General features: G+C 38.4%; 1 protein-coding gene across 4 annotated transcripts in view; it reads right to left on the bottom strand.

Moving 5' to 3' along the window:
* Nucleotides 1-124: 124 nt before the first annotated feature.
* CNTRL (centriolin) overlaps nt 125-17,845 on the bottom strand; it is a 35,713-nt gene continuing 17,992 nt past the window's right edge. For all 4 annotated transcript variants that reach the window (XM_082775302.1, XM_082775305.1, XM_082775303.1 and 1 more), the window contains 24 exons: nt 17,427-17,571; nt 16,785-16,924; nt 15,953-16,130; nt 15,402-15,712; nt 14,880-15,088; nt 14,504-14,696; nt 13,992-14,122; nt 13,727-13,867; nt 13,478-13,604; nt 12,848-13,012; nt 11,914-12,073; nt 11,064-11,179; nt 9,966-10,183; nt 9,362-9,519; nt 9,043-9,116; nt 8,150-8,338; nt 7,087-7,312; nt 6,631-6,836; nt 6,181-6,321; nt 4,759-5,028; nt 4,587-4,649; nt 3,820-4,023; nt 3,406-3,513; nt 125-2,978 (listed from right to left, as the gene is read on the bottom strand). In XM_082775302.1, coding sequence (XP_082631428.1) covers nt 3,430-3,513; nt 3,820-4,023; nt 4,587-4,649; nt 4,759-5,028; nt 6,181-6,321; nt 6,631-6,836; nt 7,087-7,312; nt 8,150-8,338; nt 9,043-9,116; nt 9,362-9,519; nt 9,966-10,183; nt 11,064-11,179; nt 11,914-12,073; nt 12,848-13,012; nt 13,478-13,604; nt 13,727-13,867; nt 13,992-14,122; nt 14,504-14,696; nt 14,880-15,088; nt 15,402-15,712; nt 15,953-16,130; nt 16,785-16,924; nt 17,427-17,571 — 3,849 coding nt within the window. In that variant the 3' untranslated portion in view covers nt 125-2,978; nt 3,406-3,429. The remainder of the gene's footprint in view (nt 2,979-3,405; nt 3,514-3,819; nt 4,024-4,586; nt 4,650-4,758; nt 5,029-6,180; nt 6,322-6,630; nt 6,837-7,086; nt 7,313-8,149; nt 8,339-9,042; nt 9,117-9,361; nt 9,520-9,965; nt 10,184-11,063; nt 11,180-11,913; nt 12,074-12,847; nt 13,013-13,477; nt 13,605-13,726; nt 13,868-13,991; nt 14,123-14,503; nt 14,697-14,879; nt 15,089-15,401; nt 15,713-15,952; nt 16,131-16,784; nt 16,925-17,426; nt 17,572-17,845) is intronic.

Raw genomic sequence — 17,845 nt, 5'->3', positions numbered from 1 at the left:
CCTTGATTGTCCTTGTGATAGTGTCACAGATACGTAATTTAAACTGAGCACTGATGCTGGACTCATGATTTTACACTTTCGCAGGGCTTTGTCTTGTACGGTTTAATTTTATGGTTCTTCAGCCTTTCTTCCCCACCTCTAACTGTGTAGAGCTGTCCATAGTAAAGGATAAGTTTTTTGCTGTGAAATGACTTCTGATGGTAGAAAGGGGCTCTGTAACGATGTGCTTGTTGAAAGAATTCCCTGTGGTGTGCATGTGGGGGGCAGGGGTGGGCTGGCACAGGAGTGTACAACTTGCACAGGGAAACAAACCATTCATTCTTGTGCTCATAGCTTTACATCATTTTTTGCCACTTTTATCCTTTACATTTGTTAACAGAACGTAAATATGTATAAAATTTGAAGGAACTGAGCTAACAGTTAAATACATCCTGTGTATATGATTTTAATGAAGAAAATGATTACTGGCATTAGAACAGTATATAAGAAAGTATCAGTTTGTACAGTATGACCTATATGTGGCCACATGCCCCCTCCGTACAGATATAGGTGTAACTGCAGTTCACTAACATAGGCTTAACTCCTCGGTGTTGACAGTGGACATTGTGCTGGGGGAACTCTAATCCCAATGCAGAAATTAACACTAGTGGAATCTGTCGTTCATCTTTGCACTGTGGTATATCTATGCCATTTTATTAATCCTGTTCTGTGCAATCAGCAGTGTGCTAACCTGCTTTCTTCTTCTGTAAGCATTTTGCATTATTGGGCTTCATTACCTGCCTTGCAATGTATACAAAGGCTGGTTCTCTTGCACACCTTATGCTTTTATACCTTTAACTTTTTCAATGGTCAGATACTGAACTGGACAGTCAAAACAACGTGCTCTCCAGGGATTTTTAGCTACTGTTGTATTTTAACAGTACCAAGTGAGGGTTCCTTTTAAGACTTGGGCTTCTTCAGAGAGTACATGCTTAACAGGGTGATACAACCCATATTTATAAAGGGGAGACGTCAAGTGGTGACCATGCACATGTGGATTTTGTAGAACTGCATGTGGGGTTTACTATGTTGTCAGAATTAAATGTGTTGCTCTCTATGCAGTACTGTATTTTACATGCAGCTTCACTTGGAAAACATCAAATATGACTTCAAAATGGAAGGGGGTAAGTGTTTAACTGATCAAATGTCCAACCTCTAGTCTTACTGCAGTGTTTAAAATACAAAGTAGTCCTAAAATCTCTCTCTAGACACTAAAACTATACAATGTTCAGACTTGTAAGTCAACAGTGGTACCAGAGTATTGTACAGTCAATGTTAAATAAAAAGCCAAAACTGGAATGTGCAAACCATAGGATTTGGGTAACTTGTGCACTGTCCCTTTGTTTTGTCTGGTAGTCTTTTTTTTCTTAAACTAATATTCTTAAATAGATGGCTATGTTCAAATCTACAGCTAAAGTGTCCTGCTTAAACCAAGGTTGCACCACAAAGGGTTTGCCCAGGGACCATGACCTGCTGCTGATAAGAAGTTTGGAAGTAAATGTTCTAATGACTACAGCTTGTTGAGGTGCAATACCTGTATTCCCAGAATAAGTTACAGTAGGTCTTATTGTTTCTGTCACAGAAAGGATTTGTTTGGACTGCTGTACTCCTCATTTGATGTAACAATGCTATTAATCTAAATATTTGTAAATAAAGTACCTGTATCTAGATAAACCAGAGTGGTTTGTGTTACTTGCTCTGGCTCTCTCTGCTTCTGAGTGCTAATGTTCCTTGGGAGCTGGTTAATAGGAATTTAATAGGAAAGGAGCCCCACAGCAGTCCTTCTAGCACTGCAGCTGGCTTGCTGAAGCTGGTACCAGGCAGTTCTGCTCATGTGCAGTCAGGTCTTTGCTTTTTGAGAAGTCCCTTACTGAATTGTTGGAAGGGGGCAATTATGCAAGGTGCCCTTGCAGTGATGGCAATTGTGCTTTAATTGGTTTGTGTTAACTTAGGAGAGGCCTTCATGGTAAGAACTCTACAGGCTTAGTTTTCTGGTAGTATAAGACTGGCAAAAAAACCCAGGCCAGTGCTGAGTGTGTCACAGGGTACATTCCTAGTGAAATGTGACACTTGCTGCATTAAAAAAGGTTACATATCAATAATGCAGATAAGAGGGCAAGTTTGAGAACAACTTCAAAGCCCCTCTCAATCAAAAAGAGGGCAGTAGCTCTATACAACTCTTTCCTCAGGCTGTGTGAATGTGACAGGCCTGCTTTGCACAGAGGTGGATGTGGCTTGCTCACCTGGAGGAAGTTTGCCTGCATCTCCTAGTGCCTTGTTGCTGTCTTCAGTTACAAGATTTTTTTTAGTTAAGATCATATTGCTTGCAAATTTGAGCAGAATTAAAAACCATATCCCCATGGTTCAGAAAAGCAATACGCATCACTGTTCAGAGAAGAAAGTGCAGTAATATTCATAAAGGGTAGCCAGTAACTTCCTACCTCAATATCCCTGTTCAACAAGGTTGGCTGCCTGCAACTAGGAGAGAGGAGCTCAGGGCTTGTTTCTGCTATCCTCATCCAAGATTGAGGAACTACCACTGCTACAGCATACATACTAAGAAACAGTAGGATGAAAGGATGAAGGCAAGCACTAGACACAAATTTAAGAAAGTACTCAAAAATAGCTTTATTTGCAATATTCATGCATTTGACAACATGTAAATAACAACTGTCCTTGTTAAAAAAATTTCTTTGAAATGTAAACTGACATACCTACACTTAAATAAATGTTTTGGATATCCTTAAACCCATCTTTAAAGTTTTTTTTAAAAAACATATATACAGAAAGCTCCCTTAGTCATACAAAAGCTTCACAGTACAGAGGAAGGCCTGCAGTCAGCTGTTACTGCTGGCAAATGCATTTCCTACAAAGGCTCGCAAAATATTGAGGTAGAAGTCTTCAGGAGTGGTACAGTTCCAAGGAGCACAGCTGTGTATCTAGAATGCAAGTGACAGGAGGGGGTTTGCACATCAGTAATAAGAGGTGGCGGTGTATGACCAGCTCTGGCTGCGGCACAACACTGGCTTGGACAGCACAGGCCCTGGCTACAGGTGCACAGATGCTTTGCATGTCTTGAGACTTAACTCCTGCTGTGTGGCAGGATACTAGAAGTAGCTGTAGGTGTGCTTAAAGCTTTTCTTCTCTCTACTGAGCACTGATGTATGGCAGCTCTTGAATTATTTTTTATTTAAATCATTACCACAGAATCATTAGAAGCAGAATAGGAATGCTTTCGTTTAGCTGAAGACAACATGGTCTGGGAACAGTACTGTGCCTCCCCCTTCCTTGATCACCTCATAAGCCCCAAAATTCAAGACACAAACAAGTATTAAGTGCAAACTAAGCTGAAGCAATCTCTCTTACCTCTGGACTTCACTGAGAAATTTCTCATGAGCAGGAATGCCATGGGTGAGACGCCACTGGAACACCTTCTGGCCTGCCAGGGACTTGTGCAAGTCTTGTCAGAGCACCCTAGAGAAAGCAGAAGTATGAGCAATAAATTAATCTCTTTACTACTCAAAGACTTATTTTTTTAAAAGAAAAAAATGATTAAAAAATAAAAGAAAATGAAGCAAGTAAGTATAAAACCGCTCTTTGAAGAAGGTAGGCTTCCTCTAACAAGTTAGCTACTGGTGAAGCAACGAAGCATACAGTGTGGTTGCCCCACCTACAGAAAACCCCTGCAGTGCCTCCAGATGGTAAGCATATGGGTGTAACACTACCAGAGAGAGAAACATTTTAAAAGAATCAGAATTCTTGTAGGCACTAGAGCATTACCTGTGTTTTTGTTAAACTCAGAGCATCATGGAGAGATGCTAGACTTGAGCTTTGGGCTAGGAACAGCGAGTCTGAAGAAGTGCTGCTGACCAAGTCATCCAGGGCATCAACCTGTCGCTTCAGGCTGTGAAGGGTGCCTTCGGTTTGTTGTTTCCCTCTGATCAGTACTTCTACTTGCTTGGACATGCATTGCCGGAGCTGAGCCTAAATAAATCATTAGTCCTAATTATATGCGGTTAGTATAATTTTGAAGACTATACTTAAATAGTCTGATGACCTGAAGTCAAACCACTGGGGATATGATGTTAAGAGTCTCTTGAATCACAAGCAGCTGGCAATGGCTTTGCAAATAAAGAGGTAAACTCTTTAAAAATAAGTTTAAGTCAGAAATAAGCTGTATTCATCTGACATTTATCATTAGCTGCTTGAAGGGGCAACTCTAAATGAAATTGGCCATCACATCTGCCTAAAATGGTCACGGGTGCCCCTGAACTGTAGATTTTCATGTTGCTAACATACCACAGTATAATGTAAGTGACAGAAACATTTTGGAATATTCAAAAATCCAACTACAATTAACTTATTGAATATTATTCATCTTGATATAACACAGTTGCTAGGCCTTGTTTTACTATTCGCACCTAACAAAAGACACCCAAAGGTATTTTGCATAAGCTGGAGAAGGATCTCCCATGCTCCTGTTGTTTAAATTACTTTTGGAAGGGACCTAACAGATGTATTAGTGCGATGGGGAAGAGATGCACCACCTTCAACCGATCTTCATGATGCTGCAGTTTCTCTCGGAGAGCCTCTCCACGCCATTGTTCATCCTTTTGGAAACAAAAGCACATTCAGCAACTGAGCACTACAGCTAGAAGGACCAACACAGACATGCTCAGCTGTAACATGAGTAAGGGCTACTCCCTGAAAGCATTTTACCATTAGGAGGACTTTTGAAAAATCCAACTTTTCTTCCAATGAGAACAGTCTTTTGTCAGCAGCAGCAAATGGAAGAGTCTCCTCTAAGTTACCAAGTTCACAATGCAGACTTTTTATTGCAGAAGATGCTCCCAGATCTTCCAATGGTTCTGAGGATAGGCTTGAAGATTTAAACCCTATCTTAATTTCATCTTCAACCTCCAATTTAAGCAGTGCTACTGTATTCTGTATTTCCCTCTGTCTCTCTTCCAGGTCTTCTCGAGTCTTAACCTACAACATAAAACAGTCTTGCTATGTTGCTGGCACATTACAAGTGCATCAATCCAGAGTGATTTCCTGTGCAACTGAGCAAGTCTCATCTCTGAAGTGTTTATGCTTTGACTATTAAAATCAGAAGTCATAAAATCTCTGAGCAGATACAGCCTTAATTCTGAAATTCAAGTTAATTGCTTACGAAGCCCCTCTGACTGGAGAGGGAAGTAAAGTTACCAAGACACAAGCCATTAATTTAAACCTATTCGTACTCTGATCTAGCACAGCCTTCCTCGAATGCTTTGTAGTCACTAAAAACATTCTTCTCTAAAGAATCAGATTTATAAAGGACTTACAAACAATTTATAAACAGCTTAAAGGTGAGACAATGTGGAATCAACTTTTAAATTTAAGCAAGTAATTGAAGAAGAAAATGCCGGTCCAGGCTGGCACTACCAAGTTAAGTCTCCAGTGAGTAGCTTTGAACTGTGATAACATTTAGTGATTTACATAAATTATGACTCCAGTTATGCCAGCTTCCTATGACCAAACCATAATGCAAACAAGAGCCACAGTCCTAGTTCTTGATTGAGACATTACATAAATTAAGCTGAGAGCAAATGAAACAGTACAGTTACCACTTACCTTTGTAACATCCAAATTCAATTATTCTAAGGAATACTAGGACTCCCCACCACCTTCCTCAGCTCATCCCCAAACAACATGGTCTCTGTTTCAGGCACCACTTCAGTGGGCGAGAGGAACCAACCCATTTGAAGTAGCCTAATCAGAGCCTGTAATTCTCTACTGTGTGATGGGAAGGTAACCCATAGCTGTGCCACTCTGCCTCGACCCCCAAGATCTGAAGAATTGCTTTAGAGCTTGGCAGCCTTAGACTGAAAAGTCAGCACCCGACTGACTGGCTGGAGTTGGTCTGTTTGTTTTTAAACCAGGATTACTGAGCTGTCCTACTGAGTGTTAACAAAGCGTTACTTTTCAGATTTGAAGAAAAATAAATAAATAAATAAATGCATAGCAGTTTTAAGAAGGTCTATGTCTGTTAGCATCAGTCTGCTTCACAGGAGGAGATTCAAAACCAATACAATATCACCCTGTCTAGAAGGCACAGCTTTCCCTCCGACCTGCCTGGACTTGCCTATGCAGTTATACCTGGTTCTGGAGATCCGTATAGTCCTGCTGGATCTGGCCAAGCTCTTTAATAAGACGCTTGGCTCGTTCCCGGTTATGGTGCGCTACTTGTTCCGCAGTTGCTATATCACTCTGCAAACACTTATTTTCATGCTTTTGTTCCTAGGAAAATGCAGAAAGATTGCCTTTACCATGAGCACTCACTTCAGAAAAAATGGATAAAGAGAACCCACACATGACAATTTCTTCAAGTTAAAAGGTAAAAACAGCATAAAGTAAGTGACTAGAGAGGTATGCTGCAGCACAGTCTAGAAATACCAGAAATTGTTTGCCTCAACTTCTGTCTAGTCACGAAGTTATAATGCATGACTTCTGTTCTTCCTGCAATAAAAGGGGCTTTTTTTTTTTTAGATCATTTTGCCAAAAATCACCAAAAATTTCCAGTATTCCCCCCATCCAATCAGGGCTTACACGCAGTTCTCTTTCAAGCTGTGTCTTCTGCCTTTTCATGGCTTCTTTCAGACTCAAGATTTGTTTTTCTGTTTTTTTCCTCTCTGATGCCAGCTGACCTTGGAGGTGGTTTAGCTCAGACCTGGAGAGTTCCAGTTCTTTTTGAAGAGACTGAATTTCTTTATTTTTTTGTTGTAATTGCAGTTCTTTCTCTGAGATCTGATGTTCTGTAATCAACATTTAAAATAAACACTGATTAGCAAAAGTGTAAATACCGTAATATATTTCAAACACATTAGATATTTTCAAACATTTTTCTGCTGAACAGTTTGAAAAAACACTGGTACAAGGTGGGAGGGAACAGAAAGTCAGTTGGTTTTAAAAATTCAGTTCTTTCAACAAATCAATTTAACGATCAAGAGTCAATCCAGGCTCTGAATTAAAATCCAAGCAACTTATTTGTACAATAGGTCTTACTGTATTTTCTGATAGTTTCTTCAAGTGCTGCAAATCGGGATGCTTCATTTTCCAGCTTCCTGTTGTTTTCTTCTGTCAGCCTTATTTTTGCTATTGCCTGCTCCAGTTTCTTTTGCTGATCTGTTAGTTCCTTTTCCAATAGTAGTTTCTGGTCTTTCAGTTTAGCAGTACTTTCTTCCAGTTTTTTTCCTTCACACTCTGAATTTTGCTTGAGCTGATGAAGAATCTGGCAAAAACAAACAAACAAGAGATCCCATCAATTCAAACTTTAACTGGCAGCAACTAAGAAAGAGCAAATACCATCACCAAAAGACATCAGTTAAATCATCAGAAATCTGGAAGAATAAATGTAGTATAGTACTTAATCCAAACATAATTCACCTTTTTTCCTCTTTTTCTTTTCCAGGACATTTTCAGTTTTTATTTTGGCTAACGCTTTGTTGAAGCTTTTCAGCCAACATACGTTAATTTTACTACAGGAATATACAATTAAGCCCTAGTTTTCATTAAGGGCTGATGGCTTTGCATAGAAATACAGCAGAACAGAAGAACAAAAAACCAGCTACAAACATTAATCCACTCAAAATCAAACTTCTGGAATAGAGGACCCTGAACCTTTTGATGCTTAGTTTTTGAATTCTAGAAAAAAGACGGACTTAAGTTTTGATTAGTTTCACTTGAAATACATTTTTAGCAGCTGACAAAACAGAAAGTATAGAGAATTATCTGTAGTAGTCCATTTCCTCACCCATACCAGTAACACAACAGCAGCCCACATACAGCATTGTACAGTGCCTGCCACTACAGTAGCCCTTCATGCACTCAGCGGTCATTGCTGATTTTATTGGTTGTTATCAGTTCAGTATACAATGACCTTGCCAAGAAGGAACAGTCCTTTGTTGGGACGCAGTAGCTTTCACTAAGACATAGCTGAATTTTGAAGCTTTGTGTTCATTGCTATTCCTTTAGAAATGAGGCTTCCTGTTTCTTGCACTGAAAGCTTTTCTTTCTCCATTATTTTTAGAGGCCAGGCAAAAGTTAGACACATTATCAGGCTCATTACCGCTTCTTGTTTGGCTAGTTCTGTTTCTCTCTCTTTGATCTCTTTCTGGAGCTTCTGCAAATGGTTCTCCCTCCTCTTCTGTCTCTCTTGGCAATTGTTACATTTCTTTAAACTTTCTAGGATATCTTCTTTCAAGGTCGCCTGCTCTCTAAGCAGCTCTTCCTGATGCCTTCTATTATTTTTCAAATCCTGTAATATAAACAGAAAAACAAGTGACATATCTAGCTGGTAAAAGTAACAGGTATCTGGCTAAATTTGGCTTGCATTTGAAAGAAAGTAACTGATCACCCCTAAACACATTGGAAGACTACCTTCTTTTTAAACCAGGCACTGAGTGAATAAATGCAACAAGAACCACAGATGCCTAAGTTTCAAGATGCCAGAGTAAAGGCTGTACTGCATTTTAAAACAAAACAAATTGTCTTTGCTAAAGATGAAAACAAAACAAAAACCAACATAACACACAAAACCAAATGGTAAAACAGGTTGATTTTGCCTCCATACCTGAATTGTTTTCAAGAAAGATCAATGTAAACAACAACAAAACCCACCAAACTGCCACCACCACGCCCACACACTCCCGTTAGGTACATTTGGTAATAACAGCCTGACTGGGAGCCTCACCATAGTTGCCACTTCCCTTCATGTTTAAAAATGGAAAGCAAAATAGAAATCATCTGGTTAGGTACTTATAGTCCAAATCACTCCAAACTCAGCAAGACCAAAGAAACTAGACATTGTTTATTAGCTCTGCAAAGCGTCTGATTTCAAGATAATGTGCTTACACGAAGAAACAGGCAATGGACTATCAATGGTGATAAAAAAAAATGTCCCTTGTTTCTGTACAACCTACTCACTATGTAAGAACAAGCATAAATTTGACCAAGACTAACCTGTTCCACCAGATGAAGACGCTGCCTGGAGTCATTGAGTTCTTCTTTCAGCATTTCTAGTTCTTCCTTTTTTTCTAGGAAAACATTTGATGAAAGACAATTTCAATCAGCAATCCACAAAGTAACCAGACATATAAAATTTCTCTTCTTGTAAATGAATAAAAAAAGTTTCCATCTTTTTAACATATTAAATACTTTCTGCCTGTAGATATTTGAGCATAACAGATCATTTATCATACAGTACAGTTACACATACTGTGCCTTTTAATGCCATTCTTTTAAACTACACTACAGCTTAAAAACAAAATTTGATCTTTACCTTGAAGATCTTTTTGTACAACAGTTATGTCTCCATTCAGTGACTTTTTTTGTTTGTTCAGTAGATCTATCTCCTGCTGCAGGCTTTTAACATCCAATTCCATTTTTTCTATGTTGGACAATACAGTTCTGCCGCTATCTTCAGTAGCTGTCAAGTCTCTGTAAAATGCGAATGTATGTTCTCGGTTTGTTGCAAGTACATGGTGAGGACTCTAAAAGCAGTTGCATTTCAGTAGTTTTTTCAGCTCAAGGGCATGCTATTCAGCAGTCATAAGAACAAGACAGAAGTCTCGTTTTAAGACTTAACCTTTTGCTTTTCCTAACATTCTCATTGCATTGCCAGGATGTAACAAATACTGCTGCATTCAGCAGCTATAATTGCTGCTTATCTTCTGTATGTCTGCTACAGACATTCTACAGACGTACTTAAAATAAAGCCTCCACAGGGTGTAAAAAATGACATTCTATAGGATTCTATAAAATGGATGCCCATGTTCTGTAGGGAACCTCAGACTTCCTGCAATGTTTTTAACCAGGATAAATTGACATTCAAGACACTTCCCATCACTTCCGATCTTCGCAGCACACATATCCCCCCCTCACACCTTCTGGTTTGTGACAACTTCTTTTCCAAACTCTGACAGTCTTCTTCAAGCTTTTGCTTTTCTTTATTCAAAGACTCAATGTTACTTTGCAGAGTGCGCATTTGAGAAACCAGATGTTCATTTTCCTTACGGTCTTTCTCAAGTAGTTGTTCCTGCCAATCTACTTCCCCTTGCTGACACTGAAATAATCTCTGAATATTCTCCAATTTCAGCTTCTCCTAAGAAAGAAAATATTGTGAACAACACATATGGTGAAAAAGAAGAAGTTAACATCTTTATCTGCAGCAGTTTAAAAACCTTTCATTCACAGATCACGTGCAGGCAGATACAGTACTCTCTAACTACTGCATTAGAAGAGGGAGGAACTGCTTAAAGTGCCAGATTGATTTGAGTGTGTTTATGATAAAGGTTAGCATGAATATTAGGATGACAACTGGAAGATGGAGGTGCAAGTCTTCATTCCTTCATAGCTTAATCACTATTGCTTTCTCCCAGCCATAAGATGAGTAGCAAATCCCTTCATCACAGGGATTTTGAGAGAATGACCACTTTAAGAGCTAGAGTTGACACATCTAAGTAAAGAAGTGTTATCCTGGGCTCTGACCTAACAATCCTGTAGCTACTGCAAGGCTGCCAAATGGATGCCACTGATCTTCCTGCAAGCTTGTGGCAAAGTTGAATGTTGGTCTGCATTCATCAAAATAGGAAGAGACTAGCTGAGCTGAAATACCTTTACAATTACAGAAAGCACCATCCAGCTGAGTTAGTACGCGGTCTTCCATACAACTTTGCGAGTGAAGGCATAGGTAGAATTTGGATAAAAGAATCTGGAAAGTAATGCTAAGAAAATTGTATTCATCATTCTGCAGATAACAGAAGAGATTTCTTTTAGCCTTTTTCACCTTCCTTCCCTTACATGCACCAAAAAATTCCCATCAGTTTAAAGTGCTCAAGCAAGCTTTCCTATGATAAGCTGAAATCAGACTAGTGACTCAGATTTAAAAGCACACGGACTCTGTCACACAGATCTTAACAGAACCACAGAACATGCAGGTCTCTTCTTCCAGTTACCGTACTAGCTATAAAAGAAATACTCACTTCTAGAACTGCAACTTGAGTCTTTTCTAGTTCGTTGATCTTTTGGTCATGTTGTAGTTTCAAACCTTGAAGTTCATTATTTTCAATCTCCAGCATTTCCAGGACATGTTTCAGTTCTAATAAGATGAAAAAAATAAAAGGTTATTGACACACACATTAAATTAATTCTATTATTTAAAAAGACATCAAGAAAAAAAAAAAAAAAAAAAAAAAAGGACAATGCTGATATCAGCCCTGTAAAAACTACGTTAATTTGCTGTGGCAGACACAGCAAGTGTTCTATCTGATGCTGTTCCACTGGAATGTCACAGGTCCTTCAGTCTCCTGTTTTTCCCGTTTTCTGGGGAGTTATTCTGGGACAAGTACCTGACAGACAATGAAGTAATTTTTTTTTCAGAAAGTACAAGATTTGCAAGCTAATGCTGATTGTATTTCCCACAATCTGACAGGATGTAACTGTCTGGAAGGGTAATCCTCCATTTCCCTTTTCACCCAGATGTTTAATTCTTCTGTCAGCGTGTCACAAGTGGCTGGTACCTCCCAAGTATGTAACACTAGAATGCAAACTTATCCAGTTGGTCCTGATGGTAGATTTATTTACATTTCTCACTGGAACGAAGAACTCCAGTCCCAAAACCAAAGCTGCACTAAGCACAGCCTCAACTCAAGCATAGAGAAATGGTCAGCTCTGTACTGTGTACTGGAGATTCAGTCTCCAACTACAACAATTACACAGAACTCCTTCTGTCTAGGACAATATTTAAAAAGAGTGAAGAAAATATGACTGCACAGATGTACGGCTAGCAGCTTAGAGTAAATTTCTATTAAAAATGTAGAGATTAATACCTACCTATCTTATGTTTAGTAATTTGCCCAAGTATTCCTTGAAGATTTTCTTCCTCTTCTCCAATATCCTTCTTTATGAATGAAAGCTGTGTTCTTCTCTCATTTATTTGGACATCCAGTTCTTGCCTCTCAACAGTAAGCTCCTTCAGAAGCAGCTTTATTTCCTGTGGAAATGTATCAGTGTTAAAATGACTGTCAATATTTGCCATTTGATTTTTTTTCTTTAAATAATTTGTAAATATTTAAGAATATATTTTAAATGTCTACTGTCAACTATAATCTGGACAGTTTAATTGCAGAATTTATAGTTACAATTAACAATTAATATAACTATAGTTATAGTTGACTAAAGCATTAGTCTTGTGAAGATTTTTACCTAGAAATCTCACCATTAACAGCATAATTCAAGTGAACACTAGGTAGGCCTTAAAACAGGAAACCAGAAAAAACATCCCCCCCTAAAAAAAAAAAAAGGTAATTTTGATCCTTTGTTTTTATTTCGGTGCTAAGAGTACGAATCTAGTAAAGTCTTTCTTCCACAAGAAAGTACAGATGCCCTTCTGAGCAAGCAAACGGGAAGGAAGGAGACAGACAGCTGACTTATGCCAGCTTTGTTAAATTTTATGCACACTAATCAGATTGATTTGCTTTAGCTGATTGCCTCAGCAACAGTAAGTCATTTAGAGACTTCTATTCAATATAGTTTCATTCTCAAGGGACCAATCTGTAAGTATTAACAAAATTAGAAGAGTTCTAATTCTTATCTGTGCACCTGGTCTTAAGCATACAGAACTGTAAACTTGCTTGTCCTATTTTTTCAGTGGGTTTGGGGAGGATCTAGAAAGCAGAGCTAGTTTTGTGGAAGTTCTGTGATGTTTTTGATACTTTATTCTTTCACTCTTCTTCAAAGATATAATAAATTGAAAATTCAGAGTTACTCTTATTTGGCGTTGTTTTTCATTTGCTTCCGTCTCCCCATCTCGAAGAGCTTCTTTGAGGTCACCTTTCTTTTGACAAATACAGTCTTGAAGGACATGGAGCTGCTCTTTTCTTTGACTTAACTGTTGCTCCAGAAACAACAACTCTTGTCGCTGAGCAGTAACCTATAATGTGGAAATTCAGAAGTTTAACAGAACAAGCATCTGAAGGCTTTTGAAGCTACACAAATATACAAAACTAAATGCAATGCACCGTTCCAAGACAGATTTATTTGAATTCCATAGCACGTAAGGATTCCATCAGAGTAGTGAGCTAGACCCATGTTACAAGGCCAATGCTAGAGACTAAGTTCTGATCCACACAAGCACAGTCCTGTATCTCAGGTGTTCTTAAGCTCTGTGTTCTGAAGTACAATAAGAACATAGAGAACTCTGCAAAAATATTTACTATGCAGAAATACCAGCAAGACTGGAGTCATGCTTATCACAAGTCAAAAAAAAAAATTACCAACAGTAACACAAAATTATAAATTGAATTCTTCAGACAAGGTAGTCTGGAGCATAAGATTCCCTGCAGTTACATTAAAAACAGTAAAACTGATGGCCCACAGTTAACCAGACACGCGTTACCTGATCTTTCAGTCTTTCCAGTTCAGTTTTCTTGCCCTGAAGAATGTTTTCTGCTTCTCTAAGGATTTGGAGGTGATGTTCTTCATTGCCTTCTGCAACTTGAATATCTCCTTGAAGCTTCTGAAGACTGATTTTGAGAATAAAAGTATGGTTCAGAACAAACAAGAATATAATTAGGCAGTAACTTACCAGAAAAGGTCGTCATTAGTGTATCTAATATTGTTTAAGGTAAATTTAAGATTAACTCACCTTTCAGTCAGCATTTCTATCTTCTGGTTTAAGGACTGGAACTCAGAGTCTCTTGCAGACACCATTTTGTTGATTTCCTTCAAAATACCTTCTTGTTCCATCTTATGCTGTTCTAAATCCCTTGTATCTGCCTGTAATAATCTGAAGAAGCATTTATGCCTTTTCATATTAACATTTTAACAGCTCTCCCTCTCCAGAAGCATTATCTTGATATTTGAATCTTGTTCTTCTCCATGTTTAATACAAATTCATAAGAACAGCGTACCTTAATTGCTGATCCGCTTTCACAAGTTTAATGGCCATTTCCTGAGCCCTTCGCTCCAGCTCCTCTGCCTCAGTTTCAGTACGGGACAAGTGCTGTTTGGCATGATTGTACTTTTGAATAGTGTCTTTAGTCTAGAGCAAAAATTGAAGATTGAGACAACACAATCCCATCTTACCCTTTGCACACCTATAATCTGCAGGTTAGCTGTCCAAAAACGACCTCCTCCTGGTTTGAATATTCTACTGTACCCCCTCCTTCTGTATACCATGAAGTGGAAACTTTTCTCTCCCCTTCCCCCAGAAAAAAGAAGAAAGCATCCTCTTTTTGGCAAGGACCAAAATATTTTTCTTTTAGCACACGTTATCCAAGGGCTTATTTTAAAACAGAAGCATTTTTAAAAGGCTGCATGTTATCCAAGTAAAAATAAATGGCTTAGACAAAAAGCAGACATTCTCCACCTAAAACAATCTTAACACACAAATTCTTCTGCCCTTAGTTATGGGTTTACATACCTTTCCCCGTGTGCTCTCAAGTTCCACTTCAGCTTCCGAAAGTAGCCTATCTGCCTCTCTAAGCTCTGCTCGTCGTTTCAGAAGCGTCCTCTCTATACATTCAATTTCATCTGCGATATCTTCCTGACGCTTAAGAGATTTTTCTAAATGTAATTCTGCCATTAGGTTTTCAGTATACCCTTCAATGAAGTCCCTAAAACACCAGGAAGAAAAACATTGCATTAAAATACAAAGATGTCAGAGGCCCGGAAGCCTCTTGTAGTTACTCCATTTTATGTACCCTACAGACAAGCACATTAACTGTGAAGATGTCAAAATTGAGTTTTAGGTATTTCCACAGGCTGACTTTATACATCTTCTAGTACAATATTCTTACTTGCGTTTGTTATATCTTTGAGCTGCTCTTCGCAGCTCTGCTACTTCACATTCCAGCTCTTCTTTTTCGTGCAGAAGATCGTCTATGTTTTGATGTAATTTTTCCATCTCATTCTTGCATTTATGTTCAGCTGTCCCTGACCGTTTATCTCTGGATTTCCAAGACTTTAAATGATGCACAGTATCTTCTAACCTTGAGACTTCGTTCTCCTACGCAGGAAAAACAGGAAAATAAGTCTTAATTTTCCTATTTCAGCCCTCCAAAGCAGGGTTTTGAGACACAGGAACACCTACAGATAACAGACACCAGACTACATACAGAAGACAGAGCATTCTTATTAGCAAGCTCTCTCAGATCCAGGATCTTGCTAAAAAAGATTTTTAAAACTGAACTTTTAAATTGGTAGAAGCCAGATACTATTGTTTTCCCTCATTTAAGAGGGCATATTGTAAAGATGCTCTTAATCCATTCACAAGTCAATTGCCTACAGCTAAACCTGCAGCCTACAGCTCTGTATCTTACCAAATCATGATGTTCAGGCACATTGCAGTGAAGTACTCCAACAGGAATGAGTGGGACAGTAAAGTTTGGAGGAAGAGGGCCATAAACAACATGGGCCCCCACAGGAGGAGGGCCGTAGATAACAGATCCAGGAGCAATTGAGCCTCCATTTGCAGCTGCAGGAGGAGGGCCATATACCACGGTTCCTTGAGGTACAGGGACTCCATTCGGAAGGGCTGTGTAAATAACTGTACCAGGTGGTGGTACAAAGGCTGGGTCTTCATGAACATGAGCTTCCTCATTTCCTTTGTTATCTTCTTTTATTTTTCTAGCTTTATGTACAGAAAAAAAGTTTCTTAATCACTTTTTAAATGAAACACATTTTTCAAATGTACACTTCAAAGTAATGCACAGTATATATACAGAAATAATAAACACTGTTTAAACTAAATAATGAGTTCAGCAGTGAATTTGTAATTCACTCACGCATATCAAAAGCATTCATTATAAACTCTAAGCAAATCCATGCTTAGTATGCTCCTGAACATTTTGAGGCAATGAGACTGACTTACCTTTATCAGGATTCATTTTGTACGACCTACTTCTGACTGGTGAATACATCCAACATCCCCCTGGATTCGGGGAGTCTTCCTTTCTGATTTGACCACACCTTCTCCTGGGTGGGGATGTACCAGGACACAGTAAACCAACTCCAGAATCTTTTGTGCTGTGGGAAGCAGGAGTTGAGGCCTAAAGAAAAAAAAGTGTGTTAATATGAGATACCCCACATTCTAGATAATAAAGGTAAAACAATTTATTAGCTGTAGATAGTCTAAAACATTTTTTTTTCAAGAACATGCTATACATAATTGTCTTTCCATATCTCCAAACATTTTGCTGCTTTAAAGAGATGAAATATATTTTCCTGTATCATCAAGCAAGTGATATACTTAGTAATGTTTTTATAAAAATTGTCCTGTGCTACAGGGGGAAAAAAAAGTCTGAGAACTCTCACTATACACGGCTGTCCTCAACCTATTACCAATATAACAATAGAAAGTGACCAAAGGAAAAATGAATAAATAAAAATCCAGATTTGTGTATCTACAGCTTTGCTGGAAACCAACAACAAATATATGTACTTCTTTCCTTTTATACCTTTACGTAAATGAGTTTACAGTACTGCATTTTGAAGGGTGGCCTCCAAATCATGTGTTTAGATTTCTATACCTAAATAGCTCTGCAAAGACTTTGCCAGCAGACCTGTTTGTTTACCTGTAGTTTCTGTATTTCTCTTCCATGCCTGTCAATGTTTTTCTTAAGCTCTCCCTAGACCTGGCAAGATTATAATGGACTTTCCCCATATCATATTGCTCACCACATAATAGTATTTGAATTTCTGACCTGTGATGATGGCACGTAATACCAATATCCCCTTCTTTTCAGTGGATCTGCAATACTGGTGATGTAATCGTTCTGGTATGAAAGCACGTTTCTGAGTGCTGCAATTTCATCTTGTAAATTGTCAATTTCATCCTTGTTACCTGTAAATTAATCACATGGTTTTAAAAGCATGTAAGGCTAATAATAAAGCCAGAAAAATTCAGAATTTAACTAAATTTACCAGAGGTCACAGAGCACGTAAACTGACAAAACTAGAAACCAGGAAGTGCTAGGACTGTGGCTGATCCTTAGCTATCCATTTCTTCCATTCTATATATTCAAAGAAGCAAAGACCCATGCACTTTACATAGCCGTACTTTGTACATCTCAAATGCACTGTAAAATACTGTATGTTGGAAATGTTAGGTCTTAATGTTCTTTTCATATACGCAGATACAGAGAATCCATTGAAGCAGAGTGATTTAGGGACTGAATGTATGTGACAGTGTATGAACTGTACAGAAACATATCCTGAACAGTTTCTTCTACAATAAAATTACAGAATTCTGAACAGCTTCCCACAAACAGTAAGAAATACGGAGAAGAAAATGAGTTCTTCTGCATCTGTGCTTAACTGAAAGAAATGGAGATAAGAAAGATTACCTGTCCCACCGTTATCCAACAACCATCTCAAATGGTCAATTTCTGCTTTCTGTTGCTCCAGGGTGTCATTTAGTTGATCTATTTCAAACTTTTGAGAGCTTGATGCAACATTCTTCTCACCAACTTTCTCCATTTCATGCTGTAACTATTTTAAATGAGTTAAAATCAAAGCAAAGCACTTCAGTTTAAAGTAGACTACACTAAAGCTTTCAAATAGGCTTACATTTTCCTACAGAAATGGCCATTGGGCACAATGCACATACTACTTTGATACAACAAAATTGTTCTTCCCATCCTCTTACGACTGAGGCTTAAATATCTTTATGTGGCTGTGCATGTTAAGTAAACCTGTCACCTGTTCGCTAAGTCAGATAACCTACTCAGCAAGGTTTTCACTTTGTTCTTTGGCAGGTGTAAAG

This window comes from Aythya marila, assembly GCF_965140915.1.
Source record: "Aythya marila genome assembly, chromosome: 19".
Taxonomy (NCBI): Eukaryota; Metazoa; Chordata; class Aves; order Anseriformes; family Anatidae; genus Aythya; species Aythya marila.
The sequence above is the reverse complement of the archived record's forward strand: the minus strand, read 5'-3'. Positions and strand labels throughout refer to the sequence as shown.